The sequence below is a fragment of the Lolium perenne genome, chromosome 1 (assembly GCF_019359855.2).
Source record: "Lolium perenne isolate Kyuss_39 chromosome 1, Kyuss_2.0, whole genome shotgun sequence".
In the NCBI taxonomy this organism is placed as follows: domain Eukaryota; kingdom Viridiplantae; phylum Streptophyta; class Magnoliopsida; order Poales; family Poaceae; genus Lolium; species Lolium perenne.
This window is the reverse complement of record NC_067244.2, coordinates 47,504,429-47,531,916: the sequence shown is the minus strand read 5'-3', so window position 1 is coordinate 47,531,916 and position 27,488 is coordinate 47,504,429. Positions and strand designations below refer to the sequence as shown.

Below are 27,488 nucleotides of genomic sequence, written 5' to 3'. Positions count from 1 at the left end.
CAAGTTTTAGACCGTGGTATGGAACTTTTTGATCCATTGGATGGATGGAAATAAATGGCTGTCATTCAATTGGGGGTACCACAAAAGAACCCTTATATTAAGCATTGATGTAAACTCCCACAAGCGAGCCTCCTCATGCGTTTTCTAAGCAGCAGCATGTGACAGAATCACAGCACCACACCCGCACTACTCGCTGTGATGCCGGCCTGGATCTCATAACCGGTGGAAATACCTCTCTTTGCGCAACTGGAGGTACAGGCATGGAGACAAATGGGCCGAGTAAATGAACATACTGACATCCTGATACCTGCCATTCTCAAAATAATTTCGCCTTGCTCATCTAGCTACGAGATAAGTAGTCTTGCAAGTAGAATGTTCTGTGACCATCTTCCTCCGTGTCGAATTATTGTAGATATATATAAACATTTGTGAACTTGTAGTCGTAACGCTTTCAGGAAGAGGTGCTCTTGGGTGCTATTTTTATAGGTGCTAGATCCAGCGAAAATGCATTTTGATTCATAGGTGTAGATACACCCACTGCAAATAAATATTGGTACCTCATGAGGATGGTTCATAATAACGCAAATAAACAACGTTAAAGTTGCCCGCCTACGGCAGTTTGTCTTGTTTAATTTGTATACAAGGCTTGAGATTGCATAACAATAATTGGCACATCGAAACATGTTACTGGTTTGTAACCAGCAGTTGTAGTGGTATGATTCAACTATACAAAACATATAAAGATAGATTAATTTGCTAGTTCTTAATAAGAAATAGTGGAAATATTAATCTGCTAGCATCTGTTCATGTGGTTATACGAAGTTGGAGAGGGGAAAGTGAGATGCGGCACATGATAACAGCAACTATGGACGGAACCGAATAAAATTTGGATTTGTTTGGAAATCTCTTGCACGGTGATGGATATGGACCTATTCTATGTCTCAACGAAAATTGTGGCGGGGAATAGAAAAAAAAAACAGCGTTTAGGATGCCCTTGGTTGAAAGGATCTAAGCTGAACGACATTGCCTCTCTAATTTACGTGGTGTCCAAAAAAAAAGAAGTGGAGTGTCAACAAGGCTTTGAACAATGATGATTGGGTTGGCAAGATTAACATTACCAGAGACTTCTAATTTGCTCACATTTTTTCGATAAAAGGCGATTCATTATTTAAAATATTCAAGCATTACACCCAGCCTCTGCATAGCTAAGATGCACACAGCCGTTCGAGTATCTAGTCTGAAAACAAATATAATAAGAGGTAGAGAAAAAGAGTCAACTAGACTAAGCTTCGTTGGCTTTAATCCGCCTAATATGCAGCCACCCATGTTGAAAAATGAACTCCTTGGCCGTGTTCTCCAACTGTGTAGACACCTCCATAAAAAGGTCTAGGTCCTCCAAGCGTTGAAGAGGCGGCCATGAATGGAGCAAAGCCGTACATCGGCAAATGAACTACATAAGAGAAAAATTCTTATCATTGAAAACCTTGTCATTACTATATAGCCAAAGCGTCCATATGACTGCAATCGCGCCCACTCTGATAAGCGTTTTACACCTAGTATCTACCCTATTTATCCAATTGCCGAATATATTTGCAATGCTACGAGGCAGGTATAAGGTAGAACCCATCTGAATGATTGACCATATAGATCTAATTTGCTCACATAGAACAATTTGTTGAACTTTGGATTCAACTTCAAGATTTCCACCTTGATGAGGATGCGTGGATAGTATGTCTTGAACCCTCATGGGAAATGGCCAATATTAGGCGGCTTCGGATTACAAAGCTCATTTTTTGAGTTATTTTGTGGTACCCTCAAATAGATAAGAGCCCTCTATTTTTGTTCATCCAAAGGTCTAAACTATCTCATACCGCTCTGAAAAATGTGATCGGTATGATACATACCTTGGCCAATTTTCGCACCAAAACAGAAAAAGGCCGTACCCAGGCCTCAACCCAGTAGACGGCCCCCGGCCCATATGGGATCGTTGGGTTGCGGGGAAGTGGATGGGTCCGGCCTAACCCTCGTCTTCCCGGACCTCGCTGGGTGGAGTTCCGCCGCCGATGGATCATCGGCTCCCGCAACTCCGACGCCCCAGCCGCCGCGGCCCCTACCGCCGGCATGCTTGGCGAGGTCGCCACCTACCCCCTCCCCCGCCCCCTTCCCATTCCCCTAACCTTTCCCGGCGGTGCGCCCTTGTCCTCATCACAGATCCAAGATCCTCGGCGGCGTCGTCCTCACTCATCAAGGCGGCCGAGGTCGTTACGCGGTTCCGGGAGCGGGGCGGGACATCGCGACGCGCCACCAGTGCCTACTTGGCGGTGCTGCAGGAGATGGTAAGACGTTGGCGTCTGGGACGCGGCCACCGGCGAGCATGTCGACTTCTTCTACGAGCCGCCGGGCGTCCGCCGACATGCTTCAGTGGTTGGATGCCACCAACGCGATCATGATGGCCACACAGTTCCTCAAGACGGACAACTCCTCCATTGGCCTGCTGGACTTCCGGGACAAGAGCGTGGCCTGGTCGTGGTCAGTGGTCTGACGCTGGCACGGCCGCGTCGCTCGAGGACAAGCGGGTGCTCCACGCCATCGCATGGACGACGAGCGCTCCGTCTGCGTCATCAACCAGTACGACAACCTCAGCTTCCTGGACCCGAGGAAAAGTTAAAGGTAATCACAGTACATAACTCGATAGTGCTTAGAATGTTTATGTGTCTTTTTTCTGTCAATAATAGGCCTGTTGGCCACCTAAAACATTGGTTGTGTACTTGTGTTGCAAACGTGGCCTCATGTTGTAGTTTTCCACTATTATATGCTCCATTGCTCACCTGTTATGTTGTTCAATATATGAAGTATCCTAGTGCTTAAAGCTTTACTTATGTCGTCTAATGCTAATATTTGGATATATGCTATATCATAAATGTATAGGTCCACTTGTTAAGGATGCACTGTTCGGTAAGACTTACAGCAGGCGCAAGTGAAGATCGTTTAAACAGATTGTTGGTTTGCCTGCTAAAGAAGACATGACACCAACAACGCGAAATGACAGACGACATCATCACGAATCATATAGGATCACTGATTAGCAGATAGACAACTTATGCAGTGCAAACTGAAACTAATACACAAGTTGAAAGAGAATAGAAGCCTAAACTCGAAAGGATGAACCATAACAATATTAACTAGAATTCAAAGTATATCTGAAATTTAGTATTTTACTTACAGATGTTGGAATGAAGATGAACAAAGAGTATTCATATAGGCACCACAACTGCACGAGTCCAGCAGGTGCTGAGATATTCATTATATTATTTATATATCTGCTTGCATGGAAGTTATTTTTTAAGTAGCTATTTCTACAGAAGTATGTTCTAGCACAGTTCATTGGTCTCAGGTCTCTACTAGCTAGGGGGCCGTGTGTTGCTGTGAGAACCACGATAAAGTTAGTTGAAAGATTACTTTAAACATGTTAAATTATCTGAAGTCATCATACAAGTCTAGTTGGATTGGTAGTCAAGTCACTGCCTCAAAATAATAGAAATATCTTGCAATTTACTGAAGAGAAATGCTACACCATTAGCTTTTTGTAGATTGCCTTATTACAGTGCCGAAAACATTGATATCTTATATGGTTACCTTTTTTATAATAAGCATTTATGTCCATGTATATATAAATAGTTTTCCCAAGTATTCTGATGTATGGAGCAATGGTTAGCACGTGACTCTTAAAAAAATGAACTAGATATAGTTCCTAGTTTGGATGTCTGCTGCTCCATTTTTCTAAATAATGCATTGGTTCTATGCCTGCAGAAGAAGAATTAAAAACATGTGTGCAGGTTTCCACATATTTTCTTAATACATGCCAGGTTTTTCAACAACGCATTCTACGCTGGAGTAGGAGGAATCAGCACAGTCGAGATGAATCGGATTGAACTTGTTTAATCTGGACTTCAGGCTGAAAGTGAACCTAGAGACGTTTGGGAACTACTTTTTGCAGTTGGAGAAACATGCAACTGCTTCACCATGGAGACTGCCAGTTCAACTTCTCTCTGTCAATGGATCTAAAGATTTGAGGTATGGCGGTAGCGCTGATGAGCTTTGCCAGAGCAAGCTGGTTCACCAAAGTTATGGCAGCAAGGTTTTCCAAGGATGTAGGTGACCAAGTTATTTGCGGCCGATGGTTTTCCAGAGCATAGGACCTGATTAATAATTATTCCTTAGACCTGACATTTGTGCATTCGGATTACGTTTAAGTCGTTCTGGAGTGTTTGATTGGTTGGGGATCAATTATTGTGCACTCAGATTGTGTTAAGTCCTTCTCGAGTGTTTGGTTAGCAGGGCATTGATCCAGTTTACTTCGGCATCACTGTAGTTCTTGCAAACCACTTTGTTTTTTCGCCAACGGGTTGGAAAATAACAGGGGTGTAATTGCATTTGTTGCCAAGTATTCCATCGGCAGATGAATCTGGCTTTTCCATGATCATGTTTTGTTCTATCTGTGTGCATCTGTGGTACTAGCATACATGATACAAGTTCTTGGTGAAGTGCTGGTATCTGGGTCAAATTTGAACTGAAAAACAAAACTGTATGAAGAAAAACACTTCTTCTAAACAGGGCCTAAGGAATTTACAAAACAAATTACTTCAGCGAACACAAACATTATTGTAAACAGAACATGCAGCTGAATATTATTCAGATGTAGATTAAAGTGAGAATAATCGAGTTATGCTATGCTGCTCTAGTTGTCTTATAAGTGCTCTAGTTGTCTTATAAGTAACACACGCGAGCAGCTTCACGGTATAATTATACACAACCCTAAAAGTAGAACATATATCATCACCAAAAAGAACACTAACACAAGTTTTCTTATCAACACAAGCTCCCAGACACTCGTTTTCTCCAAGCAATGTCCGTTTTCCACAACAATTTGATCATTCCAAACATTTCCAGAACCTGCAATATTGTTCCTTGACTTGAACATTTGAGGGCTTGAGAACTTGCTCTTGCTGCCGAACTAGAGGCCTTTGAACTTGCCTCACGTCAGCAGTTTCATCAACTGTCGGTTCTGCTGCTGCTTGTTGAATTGAGATCCGCTCTCTCTTGATTGGAAGGACCGCAAACGAGGATCGCCTCTTAGGCTGGAGAGGGATTTATCGCATCATGGGAACTAAACATACACGCCGAGCTTGGCCAGCAGCCTTGTCTACAACTGCTTTATTCACCACAGGAATGTTCTCTTACTGAAGTTCCCTATCATCAAGCCTCAGTATGGAAGGGCCCGGCAGTGGCTGCATGTTGTTGCTTGCCTCGAGCGGCAAGAAGTGGCCTCATGGATGTACCTGTATTCCTCACAACCTTCTCGTTAGCTAATTCATTCTTCAGCTCTCTAACCGGTACACGCAAGATTCAGTCATTGATGAGTTAATAAATAGAACTGAATCTCTTACTCACCCGCTGTTGCTGAGTTCTGCATGCTTGCTCAGTCTCCCTTATCTGTTCCACAACATTAATTATGTCAAAACTTAGTTCCATTTTTGAACTGTTTCTTAGAATGCCACATAGAAATGATAGTTGATGCAACATACCTTATCCTGAAGTGTTCTCCTGAAGATATTTTCATTAGAAGCTTATTTGAGCTGCATCAGTTGCAAGCTTTCGTTCAACTTTGCATTTTTGTTTTCCTCATGGCAGAGTTTTTCGGTCTGAAATTAAAGTACCAGTTAATATAATGGGGAAAACCATGTTATAATTATTAGGCAACGTAAAAATTAAAGTACCATCTGCTTGAGCTTGAAATTTTCAGCTGGACCGTAGACAGTTTAAGTGATTTCGTCCCTGGCAGTCAGACATAACCATGTAGAGGGAGTAGGTAATGTAGACCAGTATCTGAAACTGTCGTGTGTGCCCACTATTTAAGGGCTTAAGGCAGCTATAAGTACAGGAATCACACGTCCCTTAAGGCCAGTGACAAAATAAGACGAGGGAAGACGAATTTGACACGAACTGTTAGCCAGCACTGAACCAATGTAACTCCATCCTCTTTGCTCTGTTTTTTTAGAGCATGGATGCCAAGAACTACTGCTATTAAATCATTAATTCTTATTACTCTATCAAATCCCTATCTAGCTAACTGAATTTGGCTAACAGTTGGACCAATCTATCACATTGAAAGAGAAACGCATCTGCGTCCATCAGCTGATGCTGCAAATCGGAACCGCAAGAACGCGCACAATAAATCAGAATCCCGTCGGTTTGGCCGGCCGTAAGAAACAAGAATCAGCCGCGGCAGCAACAATAGTTCTTTTCACGGTCATACAGTATAACTGCAGATGATGGAAGAACAATCTTGGCGTACCTGGCGATGATGGAAGAACAGCAATGGCCGGCCGTAAGAAACGGCAATCCTTCTCCCAGGATGCTTCGGGGTCAACCTACCTGGCGAGATTGGTGACGGCATCGCTAGATGTTGCGGCGGCGTCGGTATCCGGCCATGCTGCACGGGGCCGAACTGGTTGCGGTGCGATGTCGCGGCGGCGTCGCTGGTTGGTGGACGTCTTTTCTTGGGCAACAAATGCGTGGGCTGGGCCAAATACTATTATTTTCTTTATTTTTTTCCATTATCTCCGTCTTACTGGGCTTCCGGGCCTAATCTACGTCGTCTGATCCTGACCGTTGTCTCGAATCATACCTCTCTCTTTTTAGGAGTGGTAAAAGGTACTGTAAAACTAGCCCATTTTTTCGGGGCTATCCACTCTGACATGAAGAGGGTGGCATAGAAAATTTGGGCGTCTCCACTGATAAGTATCTTTGTGTGGCTTGCACTTCAAAATATACTTTGGACGGCGGACCGGTTACAATAAAGAGCGTGGCCGAATTGCGGCCTTTGTCCTCTTTGCAAAAGAACCGCAAACTTCATCGACCTCAACCAATGGCCAACAAAATCGCTAACGGAATGGTGGCTCCTCATGACCGGCTCCTCTTCTCCAGATTGAAAGGCCGCCGTTTCCCTTGCCTCCTCAGTTCTTGGAAAATTTGGAACAAAAGAAATGCAATAATTTTTCAAAACAAACAAGTTCCAGGGAAAGTTGATCCTTGCTAATATTAAGAGGCAGTTAAAACTTTGGGTGGTGGTAGGTTCCAAGTGTGTGAGTAATTTGATAATAAGAGAGTAGTACGGTTTTAATAACTTTACATTCTTGTAATTTTTTTCTTAACTAATAGAATGAGGCAAAGATTTTGCCTCCATTTAAAGAAAATTAAATACAATATATAGAGAGAAGATTCTAGGACAGTTTTGAGTAGTTTGATTCACAAAAGAAAATTACTCACACCGAAGGATCAAAGTAGAATATGTATACTTATGAAGCTAAAAGTAGAATCCTGCCAAAATCCCCCTTATATTTTTTTTTCATATTTTAAGTTTAAATTTGTTCTCAGAATTTGAAACAAATATGCTAAAATGAACTACAGGCAGGATTTAACAGGGATCCCGCTTGACACCTTAAAAAATATGATAGAACTTTTCAAATTTATAACAAGAATACAGTATGGTAAGTTCATCCAATGAAACTACTTTGTGCCACAAGAAATCACAAATGGTTCGATGCAAAGGCGCATGAAAGATCTCACGCACACCCGTAGTCTTTATCATCCGCTGATGCACGAGGGTCCCTGAATGGAGAGGGAATCGAGAAGGTTGAGGGTGACTCTGGGTACGATGTGGATACGTTAGTTTGATGGAGGGACCAGCCATGTCGTTGTTGACAATGAGGGCCAGACCCAGACCTGGTAAAAGATTGCAAGGGAGGCGGCTGTCAGCGGATTGATCGGCAGTCTATGGTGTTGGCTGCGTCGAGGGGGCGAGGCAATCGACGACCTAAGCGGCAGCCATAGAGATAAATGGTCCGAGTCCATGAACATACTGACATCCTGCGAGGAGCAACGCAACCCATCGTGAAACAAAAAGGTCGGTGGTGTATCACCAGCATCCGTCAGGAGATAGAGGAGCTTAGTAGGTTGTTTCAATGTTTTAAACTTTTATTTGTTGGGCGCCAAGCTAATGAGGTTGCTCATCTTTGTGCTAGAAAAGCTACTAGTATATAATCCACCCTTTCTTGCTAATGTGCTAGCCAATGATTGTAACCCTGCTGGCTGATTAATGAAAGTTCCGTTAATTCGAAAAAAAGGGACAATCACACAGGTCCCGATAGAAAAGGAAATGACCCACGCAAAAAAGCAAATGAAGCCTGGTGTACAGAAGATGGGTACGTGAGCACACGGTGATTAGCTAACACGTGTCTAACGCGGCAGCGTGTGGTACTAAAAAATATCTGGCCTGTGGCTCCTTTATTCCCATCTCACACCAGATACCAGATGCAGGGGTGTTCTTTCTAGGGAGAGGCGCCGTGCGCGGCTTTGTTCGGTGCGACAGTGCATTAAGATCCGCCAAAACAAATAGTGCTTTTTTTTCGAAATGGGGGAAATATCGCTCCAACTTCTCTATCCAAAGGATGCACACGGCTTTTTTTATTAGATTATTCGCAACACCTTACAAGAGGAATACAAAAGATCAAACTCGAAACCACCTCGCTAAACCTACAGGGGTATGAAGGGGGTGACAATTCACCAACTCATATCATCCAAAAACCAAATGCCTTCCCAGGCCGCCCAATAGCAGATAAGAAGCACATCCAGTCAAGCAGACTCTCAGCATACGCCAACGCACACGCCATAGAAGTTGCTACCGCCGTCTTCCTCGACTCCATCTTCAAGAGAGATCATCACATGGTGAGATAGACAAGAGCCAGCACCGTTTCGTCCTGGGCTCCCGCGAGTCCCAGGGCGAAACCCTAGTCCGCCGCCGCCGCCAGCCCCGTCCTCCTCTCCCCCGCCTCGCCGCCGCCAGGAGGCGCCACCGGGCGAAGCTCGGTCGGCGTCGGCGGCGGCGGGCGCCTTCTCTCCTCCTCGCGGTGATGACGGCGCGGGCGGCATCGGTGAGGGAGGCACGGCGCCGGGCAGGGCGTGGCGCGCGGTGCTCGACGGCGGCGCGGCGGCTCTGCAGATGTGCGTGCTCGGGCGGCGGCGGCTTCCGCGGAAGCTTCGCCACGGCGGGCGGCGCGAGCTCGGCCCGATGCGGTCCGATGGAGGCGGGCGGCGCGGCGCGAGGTGGGCGTCCACGACGCCGGCGGTCGGGCGGCGGCGCTACGACCTGTGAGTGGAGCCGGACGGGCAGCGCGGCCAGGGCGGCCGCCTCGCGCGCGGGCCGGGGCAGGGGCCCCGGGCCCGGCCAAGCCCACCAAATCCCCAGATCTAGTGCCACAGGCAGCCATGGGGCTGCAGGTGATGCTCTGGCCACTTCCAGGTCCGTGGTGGTGCTGCTGGCCGACGAGCGCTCATGGAGGCGGATCCCTTGCTATGTGGTCCTCCGGGCTCCCTCGGATCTGCGGCGGGCGGAGTTTGGACGCCGGGGCGGCGGCCCTGGACGGTGGGTGGCGACGTCGACCGGAAGGCGGGTGGCGTTCGCGGGTGCTGGCCGATCTCCTTGGCCGTGTGGACGGTGAGGAGTCGGTGGGTGGCTGGGTGCGGCGTGGTCGTGCTCCGGCGCGTTCTTCGTCTGTTCGTTGGCGTCTCCACTTTCCGATCTCTCTGCGCTAGATACGGCATGGTTGGTCCTCGGACTGCCCGTTCTGCGTCCGTGCGAGTTTGGTGGGGAGCTGCCGGGGGAAACTCTTGGCTGGCTCGGTGCCAGCCACATCGGCAGCGACGATTCTATCGCCGTTCTCCTTCTTGAAGGGCTGGTGAGGTAACCCTCCCCTTTTCCTCTTCTTCCCGGGTGAAAACTCAGGCTACGGCCGGGCGACGATGGCGCAATGCGTCGTTCTCCTCCTTGGAGGCGCCGCTTTGGGTTGAGGGGACAGAGGGCTATCGGTGTGGTGACAATGACGGTGGTGCGGTTTGGGTGTGTCTTTGGTGAGGCCTGTGGCGGCAGTCAGCAAGTTCAAGGCTTTTTTGGGCGCTCAACCACCTCTATGTTCTGTGTTGGCCGATGAGATGGGATGGGTCCCTCCTTCGGCGGCAGCAAGGCGAGGCGGTCTCGGAGCCGGATCTTCATCTCTTTGACGCTGGTGCTTCTCCTCTTCGCTTGGCACGTCTCTTTCCGTCCGCGGCAGTTCTCCGTAGCTTGTACTTGTGGGCTCTTTGGTGGCGCTGCCGAGTGGAATTCTCTGTAGTTCCTCTAGGGCTTTGCCTCTTTCTTTTACCTTGTTCAAGTTTGTGTAATCAGCACCATTGTATCCTAGCCGGTTGATGGCTTTATTAATTTAAAGCTGGGCTCTTGAGCCTTATGTTTAAAAAAAAAGAGAGATCATCACATTGACCATGCCAGACCTGCCATCGATGCCACCACGGCGCCAGACGACTCCACCATCCTACGCATGTCCAACACACTGCATCCGTCCCGAGACACCACTGCACCATGCCGCGGTGACGCCGACACAGCAAAAGCACACCGCTCCACCTCAGCACCACCACCATCCGTTGTCTGCTCCAAAAACGATATCCTCAACAAGGAGAACGGCGTTGCGCGCCGCTATCGTCCGATCCGGGAGACCCGGATCTGGGGTTTCCCCTGGAGCAGCCCAAGCGAAGAAACGCAGACTGCAGAGACAATGCCTTCAACAAGGTAACGACGAAAGGCGCCGCCATCATCCGCCATGACCGAAGTCCGGGCTGGCTTTCACCGGCAACTGCGCCTCACCATTGGTAGCTAGGCGACGGATTGCAAGATCCGCCACAGCTAGCCACACAACTAGCCGATCTTCTCCGGCAAGAGAGAAGACCACCACCGCGGTGCCACGGTCAGTGGCACCTGACGCCCGCCACCTGCCACTAGGTCGGCGCCGTCACCACCATCACCATCCAGGGCCGCCGCCCTTGGTGCCGTGATCCCAGCTCTTGAGGAGGAGCAGCACGGGATCCACCCCCATCCCCACCCGCCCGGCCATGCCAAGGCAAAGAAGGAGGAGAGGACTGCGCCAGGGTCCGGGGCCGCGCCGCCGCCCCCATCACCGCCCTGTCGGCGAGGCCACGGCGAGGAACGGCGGAGAGGGCTGCGCCGCCATGGCCAGTGCCGCGCCGCCGCCCCCAACACCGCCCGCCCGCTCGCGCCGCCATCAACCAGAACCGGGATCATGCCCCCCGCGCGGAGGCGTGCCTCCTACCGCCGCACCAGGGGACCACGCGAGGATCCCCGCCGCCCCCATCACCGGTCGCGCTAGGCTTCGTCGGCGGCGGCCTCCGGGGACGACAAGGGAGGGAGGGGAGGGGGAGGGGAAGGCAGCGGCGGTGGCTAGGGTTGCCCGAGTCGCCCTTGGAGAAACAAATAGTGCTTGACACCGCTCTTTATCCTATTCCGTATATCTTATCATCTCACGAGCCTCTCATGACCATATAGCCTCTCTCTCTCTCTCTCTCATATCGCCACGGGAGCCACGCCGGAAGACTTGAGGAACGGGAGGCCGGAGAGAGGAGGAGGCCGCCGTCGTTGAAGAGCACTAGTAGGCGCGCAGCAGCTAGCGCAGGACAACGCCGCCAGGCCGTCGACCAACGCGATGAGGGCTCCGCCGGTGCATCTACGATGAGCTCGACGAGGAGGCGTCCCTCGCCGGCGCAGGGAAAGCTCCGCCTAGCGCGGAGAGAAGGCGTTCGTCCATAGCACGGGGCCAACACCGCCGAGCGCGGGGACGGCGCCGTGGTCGAGCACGCTGTGGGGAAGCCGCGGCCGAGCGCGGGGACGTCGCTGTGATCGAGCGCGGGGACGTCGCCGCCGACGAGCACGTTGTGGCAAAAGCCGCCACCGAGCACGGGGACGCCACCGCCGAGCGTAAAGAGGAGAGGCATCGAGGACGCCGGTGACGAGCGCATGTGCGTGCCAGCGAGGAGGATGCCGCCACTAACGGGCGCATGGAGCCGTGCTCGTGAAGCGAGGAGTCCATCAGCTAGCGCGTAAAGAGAAGGAGGCGCGTGCAGGTGCTCGTCGTGAAATGCTAGCAGTAGACGTCTCCTCTAATTTTAGTCGTAAGTTGTAGCGAGCAAACAGCTCCACAAGAATCCATCCGCAACTAAACATACAAGTAGGCAGATAGATTGTTGTTTCTGGAAAGGCAACAAGGCACCAAACTAAAGGCCTATTCTAGGTGATCGACCGATGCCCGGCGGTCGGAGATGAGCTGCTTTGCATGCTTCAGGCCAGCGTCGGCAGTGGATGACGAGGACGGCGACTGGAAGGAGGCGGCGCCATTGCCGTTGCAGCCGTCGGCGTCCAAGAGGCTCGGCTCCAGATGCGGCAGCCTGCGCTCCTCCTCGACGCGCAACAATCCTGCGCTTCAGCATCAAGCGCGGCCTAGCAACATCACGAGCTGCAGCGCGCGCCTTCACGTACGACCAGCTCGCGGCCGCCACGGACAACTTCCGCGCCGAGGGCGGCTTCAGCCGCGTCTACCGTGGCCAGCTCGAGGACGGCCTGGTGGTGGCCGTGAAGCAGCTGGACCTCAACGGCGTGTGCAGGGCAACCGGAAGTTCGTCGTCGAGGTTGAGACTGCTTGTTCCTAAGAGCATCCCCACTCGTTGGCGCTCCCCACGCCCAAATCCGGACGAAACTACCGCCGGATTGGACGAAATTAAGGCGTGGGGAGTACCATATTTCCAGTCGTCCACCCGGAGTTCGGCGGATAGAGTTTAAATTCAAACAAATCGTCGTCCCGCGCTACAAGTACGGCCAGTTGATCGGCAAAAGGAGCAAAAGGATCAGGCACAGATCGGCGATCGGAGGGAAATTACACGGAGACAGGCTCGTCGGCAGTCCCGGCCGTCACGGCGGTGTCCGACGGACCAGTTTCCTCACACGCCGTGGCCGAAGCGGCTGCGGCGGGCGACGATGAAGCAGCGGCAGTGGACGTCGAAGCAGCCGCAGTCGACGAGGTAGATGGTGAGGTAGACGAGGTAGGAGCCGGCGGAGACGACGTAGTGGCTCGGAGGATGTCGTTGCGGTGGCCCTGGTACCAATTCCTCGTCTCCTCGTCCATCAGTTCCATGTCGCCGCCGCCCATGAGGAATGCCAAGTCTGTGTTCCTCTTCTTCGCCGCCACCGTCGTCTTCAGCAGGGCGATCCGGGCGCCTTGGTTGGCGAGCATCTCCCGCCACCTGCCGTCGAACTTGTCGTTCCTCCCGTCGGCGTGCGATCTCAAGTCGGCCCAGCACTTGTCGATCGACGCCTGCATCCTGTCGGCGGGATTGTCCGTCCGTTTGAGCTCTTTCTGCTTCTTCTGGCCGAGCTCAGGGCGCCCTTCCGCCGCGCAAGCCGGCGGAGCGTCGGGGTTGTACTGCTCGGTCTTGCTTTTCGAGAGGGACGTGCGAACTTCCTTCCACTTCTCGCACTTCTCGAGGCGGGCGTAGACGTTGAGGAACTTGAACTGCAGGCCGGTGTCATCCGTGTACATGTCCAAAGCTCGGCGCAGCTGGGGAAAAAAGAGCACGGCGATACGGGTCAGCTAACGACGATGTACCTCGGTGGTGTAGGGCCGGCGGAGCATACCCTTTGCTCCAAGTCGTGGCCGCTGATCGGCCGTTTGTCGATCTCCTCCTGTACGCCGTGCCATTTGCTGCACGCCGTCTGCATGATCCCCCAATGGGTGGCCATTGCCTTGTCTCCCCGGTACACGTTCATGTTCGTCTTGTTGAAGTAGGGATCGACGAGCTTGCGTTCCTCGTACGCCTGCCTCACTCGACGTTCGACATGCCAGGCGGCTTCGTCTTCTTCGCCCGCATCTTCCTCGCCGGCGCCTTCGGCGGCATTGCGGTGGACGAGAAGACGAGGAGGAGAGTGGTGGTGGACGAGAAGACGCCGCCAGGAACTGGAGCTGGAAGACGAGGAGATTGGGGGATTTCGGCGGGATAGAATGGGGATATGCAAGCAAATTGGAGGGAATGGGGATATGCAAGCAAATTGGAGGGAAAATCGACAGGATTTGGTTTTCCAGTCGCCAACTACGCGGGTCCACACGCCGTTTCGCGCCAAAATCTTTCGTCCGGAGTCCCCGAGCGCGCCCCGGGGGGCCGGGGGTGGCGTGGGCTCGCCGGATGGATTAAGGGCCAAATCCGGACGAAAACGAGGAACCGGGGGCACGACTGGGCCGAATTTCGCCGTCCGGATGGAAAAAACGTCGCTCGGGGGCCTCGTCGGGGGGACGAGTGGAGATGCTCTAATATTATGGAGCTGGGAGCGATCGACAATGCATATTATATAACTAGAAAATCTATGTAGCTTCTTTTCTACCCACGGGTCCCACCTAGGCCATCGGAAGTCAGAGCTATATTGAATAATTAGATTTCACGTCGTTTGATTACCGTTTGTGAAGTTACAATCCTAAAGCAAATCCAGCATTAAACAGGGTGCACACCTACCCATGTGATCACCAAATCCACTCTCCCCAAAAAAGTGTGTTTCCATGTGGGGAACATGTGTCAATCTAATGCCTAATACTATGGATGACAGTTTAGCGGAAAGATTCCATTTTTTCCACGGTAAAACAAAATGGAAATAAAATATGAAAACCGAAGCAGAATTTTTGGAATGAAAACGGAAACAGAATTTTTTTTTTGAGCAAAAGCGAAAATAGAACTTTATGATTGGAAATGGATTTTTTTAGCTGAAACAAAAAGGAATTTGCAGAACGGAAATGGAAGAAAATGAACTTTTTGTTAGCTGAAACGGAAACGATATTTTGCCGAATGAAAATGAAACCATTTTAGCGAAAACGAAAATAGAATGACGTTTTCCGGCTGAAAAAAAAAAACGGAAAATGGAATTTCCGTTTCCCACTTTTGTTTGAGGGTCGTTGTAGCTTGCTCAAGCCACGAGGTCTAACATGAGATAAGTCAAAATGCCCAAACTATAACATTTCATATCCCAAAACTGGTGGGTGCACTACTGTACGGTCCATATTTAGGGGCACTTCAAAGTGCCCCAATAGGTAGCCAAAGTGCCCCTAATTACTTTTAGGGGCACTATGAAAAGTGCCCCGGATGCTTGTGTCCCTAAATGTATTTGGGGCACTTTGGGGCAGTTTGAAAAGTGCCTCTAAATGTTTTTAGGGGCAGTTTGGAAAGTGCCTCTAAATGTTTTTAGGGGCAGTTTGGAAAGTGCCTCTAAATGTTTTTAGGGGCAGTTTGGAAAGTGCCTCTAATTGTTTTTAGGGTCACTTTGAAAACTGCCTCTAAATATTTTCAAGGGCACTTTGAGTTTGCCCCTAAATGTTTTCAGGGGTACTTTAAGTTATGCCTCTAATGGTTTTTAGGGGCAGTTTATGATGTGCCTCTAATTATTTTTGGGGTAGTTTGAGACGTGCCTCTAAATGTTTTTAGGATCAGTTTTAGAGTTTTAGATGTGCCTCTAAATGCTTTTAGTGGCAGTTTAAGATGTGCCCCTAAACACAATTAGAAGCAACTATAAGAAATGCCCCAATAGATAATTTCATGTAACTTTACGAAATGCCTCAAAACCCTGTTTAGAGGCACTTTGAAAAGTTCCAGAAAATCTAATTGGAGGCAATATAAACAGTAATACACCTAGTCCAATAGAGCCAGCACAGTGAACAATAATGCGAAGTAATCACATCATCCAACATAAACAAGAATCTGGAATTCATTCCAGTATGTCATATCAGTATGTAGCAATTTAATGTGCAAGAAACAATTTGTCACCTACATTCTTCCTGTTAAAAAAAAAACTTACATTTTCCACTAATGATCACAGTATGTCAAACAATTTGTCACCTACATTCTTCCTGTTAAAAAAACAAACTTACAATTTCCACTAATGATCACAGTATGTAAACTCCGGTGAAAGCAATCGAGAACAGACCTAGAGAGCTAAGAGGCAACCAGGACACCCTCGATGGTGAGGGTACTTCTCAATGTACCTCCATCGCTTTACAACTTCTCGATCTTCCACCGGACGTTGAAGACCTTCCACTGCATGTAAGGAAGCAAGACAAAAGATATATATGCCATAGAAGCGAACAGTACATAGGTAACAATTTCGGCATCAACTAAAATGTGCGTATATAGTATATACCGTCAAGATGGAAAGTGACTACTCTCACGCAGGATTACTAGAAAACACTCAATATGAAAAAAGATAGGAGAATGAAAGAAGTTCAAATAGGATCAAGCAATGTACTTTCATGAACATGGTCATGCAAATAGGCTATGACTTGCTTGGGACTCAGGGCTGTCATACTGAAGAAGACCTGACTCAAGTAATTGCATGGTGAAGCTTTTGTTCGTTGCACTCTCAGATGAAGACGAAGACAGGAAAGTGTGGTCCTAGTTTCTAGTCACTGGATAATATGCGTTTGATTGCCTCTGTTGCTTACACAAACGGAGAGGACTGTGGCTGGTACCAAACTCAGTAAAAGGAACACTACAGATTTATTATGCGTATTCTTTTTTTGAGTACCTAAGAATGCATCTTATAAAAAAAATAACAATGGAAGCATCTAATTCAGTACAAGAAAAAATGGATTTATGATGGGTAACTCGAGACTACAGCATACCAATTCGATAATTTTACAAGCTGATATCCGTGTCGTATATGCATACTTCATAGAGTTAATTAGTCAAAGTCACAAACTGATGTTAGTTAATGCATGGTTCAATGGTGAAAATATATTCCTGAAACAAAGCAGTATCATCAAATTATAGGATTCAAGCTTGCATGATTAAATTTTCAAGTTTATGTAGTTTCCGCCTGCTACCACCTCAATCGGCAACAAATACATTCCGAAATAGCGCGTTTAGGTGACGGTTAGGTGACAACTTATTTAAATAGCTAGCTATTGCCGCAGTGTGATGACACTATAACTAAAACCGTGTGTGTTCATATGCCCACAAAAGAAGATATTATCTCCAGAATATATCTGACCCAATGAGAAAAGAGGACGCATTTAAAATCATGCATGTGTTTTACAGTAAATCTTTGAGAAACATAGAGGATGGCACAAATTATTATTTTGCGTCACCTTTTTTATTTAACTAGTACAAATGCCCGTGCGTTGCCACGGGTGCGGTGCATAAATGTAATACAACCTTGTAACGACATGTCATATTTGTTGCAAGCTGCATAAAAAATGGAGTCACTGTTCCTATTGTTTCTTTAATATTTGTGTAAACAGATTGTTGTCTGAAATCATAAATTCAATCACCTGCAATTTTAATTTCCTTAATTTCCATTGTTGTGAATACAATTGATCTTGAGTCCTGAAATAAGCTACAAATTAGTTTTTCAAAATGTAAGAGAGTACATATACATGGCTTGTCTGCACCTGGATTCCTCTGCGGTTGCATGTTTTCAAGATGTAGAAGAGTGCATTTACCGCGGCTGTGAATACATGGCTTGTCACTTGCAAGATTTAGATGAGAAATGAAATTAGTTTTTCAAGATGTAGAAGATATACTAAAAATATATGGCTTGTATTTTGAATTTAACTTGCCTTTTACTAAACCACATGTTTTTTAACTTCAATTTCTTTTTACTGAGTTGTGTTTTATTGTCGGGGTCACTTAAATAGATCTCATAGCCCAACAAACTTGCATTTGAACAATAATCAAAATCTATCTATTAGGTTGGCATTTTGTGGATCAACATATGGTAAAATGACCAATGATTACAATAGAAGGCCGCCATTAGAACCCACAATCACACAACCAATTTGTCATCTTTCAAGTCTCAGTTTCTCACGTCGTCGTCATTTAGTTTTAAGTCGAGAAAACTCAATTTTCAACAATGCATCATATGACCCTAGCAAGTAGTAATAAGAATTTGTTTCAAATAAAAAAATGTCATGATATCGAGTGAGATGTATCCATCTAGGGGTGTTAGACAAAATAATTCTTGTATAGAATCTCATGATATTCTTTTATGATATACAATTTTTATAAAAATTATCAAGAAGTAACCTTAATAAATTTTTTATTTCAAATCTTATTTGTTTTTTAGCTAATGCCTTACCATGTGAGAAGCACAATTCCTAAATCTTCACATAAAATTTGTTACCGTATAATATTATCCAATGATGATTACAATGTTTTGATGATACAAAATTTACTCTTCCAATAAAAACTACAGTAATAAATTTTATACTTCATCTATTTTAAATTAAATTATTTGTCTCACAAAAATCTATTGTAAATTAATTTACACAACTTTGTTAATTTAAAAGGGAGGGAGATATATATACTGTAGCTGTACATAAATCTCACTTAGCGCTAATAAAAGGAAAATGATGTATTTCCTCCGGAGGTTGCGTCCAGATTCCTGCATCCCTCTACGTTCTTACCTTCGGCCCCACCAACTCCATTACGTACCTTATATTCGATGCTAAATTTGTGCCAACATTGAGCTTAAACTTGTGCTTTCGGGACAAAGGGTTGCTGAATTCGATGCTAAACTTGTGCATGATGATGGACATAGTTATGTTGTTCTTGGGATCCTTGCTCGTGTTCTACAAAATCTTAAAAGAGTTAGTATTTTTTTGGACTTTTGATGCATTCCTTGTCAACACATTTATTTAGTTCTGGTTAGTGAGCACCTGAAGCCCGAAGGTGTAAATAAGAAAAATTCTCTTATACCTTGTCCTCTCATGTACCGAGTAGATGATGAGACCCTCACTGGAGGTTCTTCGCTTCAAACAACTCTACGCGATGGGATTCTGATAAGCCTGGTGCAAGGTCTTGGTCTCGGATTTACTTATGGGCTTGCCATCTGTTCTTGTGCCTTGCAACTTTGGGTCTACACATACAGGCTCACACCTAAAAACATACCTCTGTGGACCGACATGCTCAAGCATCGTACTGGCTTTAGTGAATCACACCTACTACTGTAAGCATGCACACCTACTGACTTGACTGAAATCTCTTTTTTTTGATTAATTGTGTGATGAAGCAATTTTGATTAATGAAACCTCATTCCCACCAAATCATCCTCACATGAGCATATATCTTTACTACAAATCAGAGGCAGGCATAAGCTGATACATGGCATTAAAATTTGATGACATTATAGGGTAACTAAATATCATTCACCCAGCATCCAGCATTCAAATTCAAGCCACGAACACAAAATGTCATCAAAATGAACACAAAATGAACTGCTATACAGCTGTTGTTAGGCACATTGCTTCAAGGTAAATCATGTCTTCCATTATCCACGCAAGTAGTAGGAGTAAATTGGTGCCTAATTAGAAATATTTTTGTCCCTTGAGCCTTAGTTTGTACTTATATATAGAAGCACAACACACAGAGAACAAGGATTGAGACAAGAATTACAAAGTATTCCGTTCTAACAATAATCCATGACCACATATAGTCTTTGTTGTTTAGGAGAATAGGAACCCATCTCATGTACTCACTACCTTCCGAGATGTAGGGTTTTATAGAAACCCATTTTCATATAGGAATATCTAATTATAAATCATTGGTGAAAAAGATGTTCGTTTGTCGTACTTCCGCACCAAGACCATAGCACCCATGTAGTGAAGCCTCTTGTCATGTGGACCACCGATAGATGTTCCCGACAACATTGTACGCTTTCCAATAGCATTGGCACTACCCTGAACATCTGTTGAGCTCACCTATGAACATGTGGTAGTCATGGAGTTAAAAAAATACTAAAGATAGTCATCAAGACGATGATTGCCTTGACATGCATTAACATCATTTGTGAACGGTATCATAGAGTTAAAAAATAAAATAAAAAAGCATAAGCAAGATGATGAATTGCCTTACCTGAGCGATGTCTCCTGATTCACTCTCTTTCTTATCATTTTCCACAATCTCTTCCATCTAAATATCAATTGAACACATATGTGAAAGGTAGTCATGGAGTTAAAAAATAATTAGATAGTTAGGAACATGATGAATTAGTTTGTGCATAGTTTATTTTATATTGTTGTATTTCTTCTCTAATTCTTAAGTTTGCCCCTAGTTAAGATGCAGCATTATAATCCAGTTCTTCTAAAAAAAGCATTATAGTCCAGTTTGACTGCAACTCAAATGACTACTTTTAAGATGTTGAATCCAAAAGTGGATGATAGCAATGGTATGTCCCTTGAGCCTTAGTTTGTACTTATATATACAAGCACAGTAGTAGGGTGTAACTTTTTTTCATAATTCTCTCCGTGCACAGGTTGATTTGTGGTAACAAATAGTTTACAACAGTTGTAACATGATCATTTTTGGTGTGTTTTATCTTAGGCAGATAACTAAAGATAACGTGAATATGGCAGTACCATTATCACATATCTGAATGGCTTACCTAGTGGAAATGAAATTCAGACAATAAAATCAAAAGTATTCATTCTAATATGTCCTCGTGACTGATGAGTACAAAAGCTTGTATTGCAAATAATGAACTCGGTACCTAGATTCAACAGAGAGTACAAAAGGTTGTATTGCAAACACCCATGAAGATAGTAATAAATTGAAATAATTATAAGGCCGATGTCAACATGGAAGAGAATAGAAACATAATCCAGATCAGTTTGGCCCTAGTTAATCTGCAGCCAACATGTCGATCATTGTTCTGTTTTAACATTCTAACTCACTCTACAGTACTTCCTCTCTAACTAAGCAAATATGCACTACATATAATAACATATGTTTGCTTAGTTCTGCCAAGTTAAATTTAATACCTGCACAATTGGTTCATCTCCAGTACAATGCACATAAACTATGTATGAAAGTGTTATAGCTGCAGTTGTACATAATGGAAGATCTTTCTCACATGCCACCATCATAAGTAATTTTAATCTCTCCGAATATTTTACCAAGGACATATTGCTCTACTAATGTTTTTACCATTGGAAAATCTATGTATCTCCGGTACTGTGGTAATGCTAAGGCAGTTTAATTTTTATTGTAGTCTCTAATTCTCTAATTCTTCAAAAGTATTTCAGAAAAAGCATGCCTGATTCGAGAGGGGAGAGGGTGTTACATACCTGAACTCCCTGAACTTCTCTGATGATCCGCCTTGTCACACAATGAAATTCGGGAGGGACAGGTTGAACTCCAGATACACGAGATCTCTAGCCCGAGCCATGGTTCAGTGTACCCTTTATATGACTGATTCTTTCTCGCAATTATGGGGTGATTATGTGAAATGTTTTAATTACCATAGCGTAATGTATGAGTCGAGTTAATTTTGGCCTGCGGAGAAGTGTTGGGGCGAGTTGATTTAAATTATCTGTTCACTGAAATTTAGGGGTTTATTATGTAATTTGTGGGAAGGTGATATTCTATTACTGTGGAGATTACATACCTGAGGAAGGTAATTTGTTAGATTACCATAGCGTGATTTCTAGGCTGATGATTCCTAAAGCGGCCAGGCTGATTAAATGCGCGAGTTGATATTCTGGGAAGGTATGGACGACCAAAATGCTTTGATTGATTTGATTTCCTTGTGATTTCCTTGTAATTTCCTTGATATTCTAGGAAGGTAAGGACGACCAAAAGGACGACGAAAATAGGGGAGAAGGGGGAACACGTTCATTCTTTTTAAGTAGTAGAGACTCAAAAATTAACTGATTCCCCAACAGCAAAGACAACATAGAGAAAAACACATATATTTTAGATAGTAAATGTAAGAACCATGAGCACTGTTCCGGATTGTTACTTCAAGAACTAAAGGTTGATAGTTTTGCTCACATTTAGCCGTATTTGAAGACAACAAATCTGCTCATGTCCAGATGTCCAACTAGTGGTGGCGACATCTAGCGGATCATGACAATAGCGAAATCCACGTCAGGTAGACCACACATGTATGTAGTATCATATGCAATTCCTTCCAACTCCCAATACAACGCTGCAAAATGGAACAATTGCCTTATTAGCAATCCAAAATCCACGATCATGGTCCAGAAATAATAAAACTAACAAAGTCAACCTTATAGGTATATACTATAATATCATGAGAACTTGAGAAGGGCAACTCGGACATATATCACATCAGCATCAAATTTATTTGAAGCTAACATAATTTAATGGCAGCGTTACATGTGCCAGGATATATGGGAACATTTACATGAGTAACTAGGTGATACCCCGCGCGTTGCTGCGGCCATTTGAGATGATTTTCTTGTATTCAAAAAAATAGCATGATCTGTTTATAAAAATAATGTTTATTTGCATATAGAACATACTGTTTGGAAGTAGAAGAGTACATCTATTTACCTAACTTTGGTTGCGCATTGGTTCAACACTAAATGAATATTATGTTTCCTTCAACTACAACAACTCGCGTGTCATCATGGTTGCCTTTTATTCATGAGAACAAACCCGCGTATCTGCAGTGTCAATAGACACGTTATAGTGAAACTGAACTCATCTGAAATTTGAAATAGTAGAGTACATTTCAAATTTTCTGATCAGATGTACGATCTACAGTGTTCAATATGTAATCTAACACATAGGCAGTTTTGCACCAGGACACGAACCTGGCAAGAAATAAATATGTTGCAGATTGGATATCGGGTGGAGAATCACCTCAAATACTTTTTGTGGTTGCAGAGAAGATCGTTTAAGAGGCTGGAACTTCAAGTCTGCTGAATGAGGTGGCGCAAGTCTTTGTGAGAATGAAAGTTCGGATTTGCAGAAGAATTAACTACTAACTTGGTTTTTGTTGTTTGTTCACATTTTGTTAGTAGTATCCGATATTGTGTTACTGCCGATGATGACAATGCAAAAATAAAAATTATTTTACATGAAAATGGAGTATTGCGGTGCAATAATAAATTGAGAGCCGATATACCTTCGATTATTGTCATCATCATCTTTATCGAAATGTAGCTGTCTCTTTGTATTTGAACAGATGAGATCAGAGGGCAAACAGAATTGAGATCAGGACCTGTGGGGAGGTAGCATGGATCTGGGGCAATGAGCAGACATTTTTTTTTCTGAAAACTATCCGATTATGGATTGCCTCTACTAACAGCTATAGTGTATATATCCTACACGGTAGCTAGAAGATGCAAGGGGACAACTAATGCAAGTGGAGTATGTCTGAAATGCACTGGGGAGTTGATTAAAAATGCAAGTATAGACTTGTGGGTTGGTTCCTCCGCAGACTCCATAAGGTAGAGGTCTGGGAAATATTTATATGCAATCAGGAAGGTGAAAAGATAGATGGAAGATTAGGAGTACCAAATTAAATTACAGCAGCAACCATTGGAATCTGAAGCCCACACGTTTCTGGCTGTCTACAGTCGCCTCTTCAGATCCTCTACAGATGTTGTTATTACTCCTTATTTGATTGATAAAGAATGCAGTAAAGAGAAGACAATGGGACGATGAATTATTGGTGCTACGAAGTACTACAAATAATCTAAGACCTGCGACTGTATGAGATTAGAACTGGGCCAGCGCTGCAACACATGATTAAAAACCACATATTTGAAATCCGACGGATATAAACAATTGGGGTGATGTGGCTGCACCAGGTTTGAGCTTGCAAACATTAAATGATTTTTAGTGAGGATGAACTTTATAGATATTATAGATTTGATTTTATAGCAATAAAATAGTAGATATGATGCTAGTGATCTTACTATGGCTCAAGGTTGTTGTCTGGATGCGGTGAGATGCCTTGACATTGCCACCGCAATACACATGGCCGCAACACCAAACGCTTCCAACACGACGCCCTCACGTACCTTCTCCAGCAGCAAGTGCACAGTGAGTACAAAAGTAAAACACCCATTGATACATGTTGCAAGCTAATTGACAAAACCAACACGAAATATAAATATATAAAGAGAATATACTGCATGGTAGAAATCTAGTATATATACAAGCTAATGGGCTATGATTGGGCTAGATACGATTGAATTTACACATAAAAAATGTAGAAACCTATATAATGTCCTTGGCTGATTTCATAAGTGCTATTATTTACACAATGGTTCAAGCCTAACCTTGTAAAGATTATGAAAACAGTAGACCGCCCGTTACAGTAGTAGATCGACTCTCTGTATCAAGGGGCAGATTCATGCCCCAAATTGTAAGCACAAATACATCTCTTATGTGGCATAGAAAAATCTTGATGTTCAACACTAACAATTATACGTCCAAGTGACTTTTATTTTACTGAAGCGAACATGGCAAACAAGAAAGAGAGTCGACCCATGATAATTCAGTACATAGATGACAACTATTAATAAAACTGCATCCACAGAAATTGAAATGCCTTATTGCGTATAAACTCTTTCTAATAACTGCATTTAACAAAGTCTGGGAAGCAATGTATGCATGAATCTAGGAACCAAATATTCAGTTTCTTCACATGGGGTTATTTTCTAAGATTAGCAAAATCACATACCGACAAATTCCCATTTGCGGCAAGTAGCGGTTGAGTCCAGGAACTTTGGATAGATCCGCAGACAATTCCACCTAGCTATTCACACACAGAATTACAACTCTCTCAGTTTCATCACCAATCTGAGTCCATCAAAATATAAAAGGGAACGCGGTAGCATGTCCATGGCTGGACATAATAAAAGAAACAGAAAAAACATACTCCCTCCGGTCCTTAATATAGACCATATAGTTTTCCTGCACGAGAATTAACGCAGGGGTTAGGATGGCTATTTTCGTTGATTTTGGACCAAACTACCCCTAGAGGAAGGACATACTAGTACTGGTTGTTTTGGAATGTCTGGATCATGTCCTAGCCAATCTGATACTCCCGTGATTCTCTCCCAACAAATCCCAGAAATATCTCTCTCCTTTTAACTCTTGAGGTTGATTCTAAATGGCAGGAATGCGTGTATGAATGCATCATGAAATGTTTTTGTTTTTGTAAACTTCAAGTCAAATTTAGGTGCTGCAAAGTTTGCCTTAGCTAGCTACTTGCAGTTCCAAGCGGATGAAGCTGCATGCATGTATGTCACGGCCATTTGCACAAGCCCATCTCACGATCACCACATGATGATGCACGTTGCATGGATTTTGCGGCAAGGAACGCATGTCATTTCCCACGAATTCTATAAGCACTCACGACATAAGAAAAAAATTGTCCGTAATCATGAATCGTGTGATAGCAAAGCTGTACTTAAAACAATCAATCAGCTACGTGAGAGAGAGAAATAAAGACAAACAAGGCAAGCTAGCTAGCCGGCCAAATCATCTACTCCTAAATTTCAGGGATTGGCATGCGGGTTTTAATTTCAGGATTTTCATGCGGCAACTTAGGTAGGGGTAGTTTTGACAACAATTCTAATACGGCTTGTATTTCGGATTTTTTGCCAAAAAACTATATGGCTTATATCAAGGAACGGAGGGAGGGAGTAGTAAAACTCAGGGTATGATACGTATATATAATTATCATAAGCAGAAAAAGTTTTTCTTCAATACAAATGTATACGAGGGAAACAATACCTTATCGTGCTATTTATCAAAACTCCAGTTAAGCTCCAGTATGCTATTTACTTGACCTTCTTCCCTATGCATATTTTCTGCATTTTTATGTGCACACAAGTGAGAGATATCTGACAGTAGTATTAATACTTTCCGACATGAGAAGCATTAATACTTTCCGACAAACAACATAAGAACTCAATCAAGGAAAATTAGCCATAAGGCTACATGAAAAACGTTTAAACAGCACACAGCAATCAGTACTACATGTATGCACCTACTGAAAATAACATAATACTTCTTAGAGGGGCAGCAACTTCATGACATACCATAGCACCTGAATTTTGCTGCCATGCAGCTGTATTTCCACGAACATATAATAAAACAGGTAATATTAAGAATCCTAGTCTAGCCTGTCATGACAACAAAATTGCTTCTCTCACTAATTAATACTACCTCGATTAACTGATCCATTAGTAGTGTATATGTCCTAGGACTCTGGTTACTGGACTCCTCCAAGTTCCTGGTGTGTTCAGTACTTAAATCTACCAGATTAATTAATCGAGAACAGAAATGGCTCGCTCTATACAGATCATCAGCTCATTATAAAACAACCGAACAAAACAATTAGCTGCCTACATGGATATTATGCAAAGAGTCTAGAGAATGTAACAGATTATAAACAATTACCAAGGCCAGTTCAGACCGCCGGCCAAAAAGTGATGTCAGGCATCAGTCGACGATGCATCAGGTTTTGTCCGAAAATTCTCCACACCCAGCTAGAGGGCTAGCGGCTCAAAAACCTTGGATATATGTATCATTCTGAAGGGAAGAACAAAACTTATTTGTCATATGGATGCAGCCCTCTTCGGTAAACTTTCTCACCCTCCCATGCATAATGTCTCCCTACCTATGATATGATCCTATCACGTAGGAGAATAAAACACAAGTTAATAGCGGAAAACTGAGAAAACGGGTATATATACCAGCAGCTAGAACCTAATTAGAACATCAGCACAGCCATGTACAGCAACATGACGACACATGACTTGTTCAGGCGAACAACACCATAGTCCTAAACCTAAAACTAACTACAGCTCGTTGGGCGAACCATCACAGTGCACAAGGGAGATTGAAGGGAGAAGAAATAGCTTACAGTGGTAGTTGTAATCGTGGATGAAGCCATCGAGGTCGCTGAAGAAGAGGGGAGGGTATCCGTAGCCTATCACCGTACCACGGTGGGGAGAGGTCCCGGCCACCCAGGCGACAGGAACAGGTTGTAGTCGTCGACGTCGGGTAGCAGGAGACTAGGGAGGCAGGGAAGCTCGTGGTCGACGAAGGGGAGTAGTGGAGGCGCGGGCGTGGGCACCGTGTTGCGAGCCCAAGCCCCACACGGCTAGGGTTTCGCGGGCACGCGCGCTTGAGTGCTGTAGGGTGGCGCTGAGGCATGGATCCAGCGGAGGGTTCCATGGAAGCGTCACTCCGGGGCGCCGCTATCGGCGGGAGGTAGGCGGAGCAGCGCCGACGAGCCCAAGCTGCGAGGCTAGGGTTTCGCGTAGGCGCTCGTGCGGGCACGGGCGTCCATCGTGGCAGCGGGGAAAGTGGCAGAGGAGTGACGCGGGAGTTTCACCGGGTCGGCGATAAGCGGCGGATCTGGGCAGTACTGCCGCAGGAATTCTGAAAAGCGGCGGCGGCGGAGGCGGCGGCGGCATCGCAGTGGGGAAGAGGATCGAGGGGCGTGCGAGGATAGGGTGAGATAGAGAGGTGGGGCCCAGTCCAGCTGGAGACTGTAAGTGGAAACGGCAGGCCACGGCCCAAGCCCATTTACCATGCTAAATTGACACCCGGTAAAAAAAACAGAATCGTGGTTCCTCCGCTACCGCTGCCCCGCCGCTACTGACCCCCTCCATGGCGATGGAGGCGGGCGCCGCCGCATCACTTCGCTCCACCCTCAACTCCTCTTCTACCAATGAATAGCTCCACTGCCGCCGCCCCATACCTCCGCTCCTCCCATGAACTCGTCT

The 27,488-nt window shown here is 45.3% G+C and overlaps 1 protein-coding gene and 4 long non-coding RNA genes across 5 annotated transcripts; 1 reads left to right on the top strand and 4 right to left on the bottom strand.

Moving 5' to 3' along the window:
- Positions 1–1,884: 1,884 nt before the first annotated feature.
- LOC127348831 (uncharacterized) lies at positions 1,885–4,495 on the top strand. Its single transcript, XR_007879968.1, has 2 exons — positions 1,885–2,670; positions 3,226–4,495. It is a non-coding gene; the product is annotated as an uncharacterized lncRNA (long non-coding RNA).
- A 220-nt stretch (positions 4,496–4,715) lies between these two features.
- LOC127337141 (uncharacterized) lies at positions 4,716–6,537 on the bottom strand. The gene is made up of 4 exons (XR_007873658.1): positions 5,778–6,537; positions 5,586–5,702; positions 5,452–5,493; positions 4,716–5,339 (listed from the first exon to the last, which is right to left on the bottom strand). It is a non-coding gene; the product is annotated as an uncharacterized lncRNA (long non-coding RNA).
- Positions 6,538–12,612: 6,075 nt separating this feature from the next.
- On the bottom strand, positions 12,613–13,774 carry LOC139838403 (uncharacterized). Its single transcript, XM_071827911.1, has 2 exons — positions 13,592–13,774; positions 12,613–13,514 (listed from the first exon to the last, which is right to left on the bottom strand). The coding sequence occupies exons 1-2, from the start codon at positions 13,721–13,723 to the stop codon at positions 12,834–12,836; spliced, it is 813 nt and encodes a 270-aa protein (XP_071684012.1). The 5' UTR covers positions 13,724–13,774; the 3' UTR covers positions 12,613–12,833.
- A 1,890-nt stretch (positions 13,775–15,664) lies between these two features.
- On the bottom strand, positions 15,665–27,076 carry LOC127348820 (uncharacterized). The gene is made up of 6 exons (XR_007879963.2): positions 26,621–27,076; positions 25,486–26,387; positions 24,428–24,502; positions 23,658–23,762; positions 21,760–21,916; positions 15,665–16,029 (listed from the first exon to the last, which is right to left on the bottom strand). It is a non-coding gene; the product is annotated as an uncharacterized lncRNA (long non-coding RNA).
- Positions 19,368–20,051, bottom strand: LOC139838399 (uncharacterized). The gene is made up of 2 exons (XR_011754779.1): positions 19,843–20,051; positions 19,368–19,688 (listed from the first exon to the last, which is right to left on the bottom strand). It is a non-coding gene; the product is annotated as an uncharacterized lncRNA (long non-coding RNA).
- Positions 27,077–27,488: the final 412 nt, after the last annotated feature.

What these genes read in the sequence shown, in the direction of transcription:
- LOC139838403 (XM_071827911.1), bottom strand. Translation starts at nt 13,723, where the DNA reads ATGAACGTGTACCGGGGAGACAAGGCAATGGCCACCCATTGGGGGATC. An exon ending in GCCACGACTTGGAGCAAAGG is followed by an intron (nt 13,515 to 13,591) that starts GTATGCTCCGCC and finishes TTTTTTCCCCAG; the next exon opens with CTGCGCCGAGCTTTGGACAT.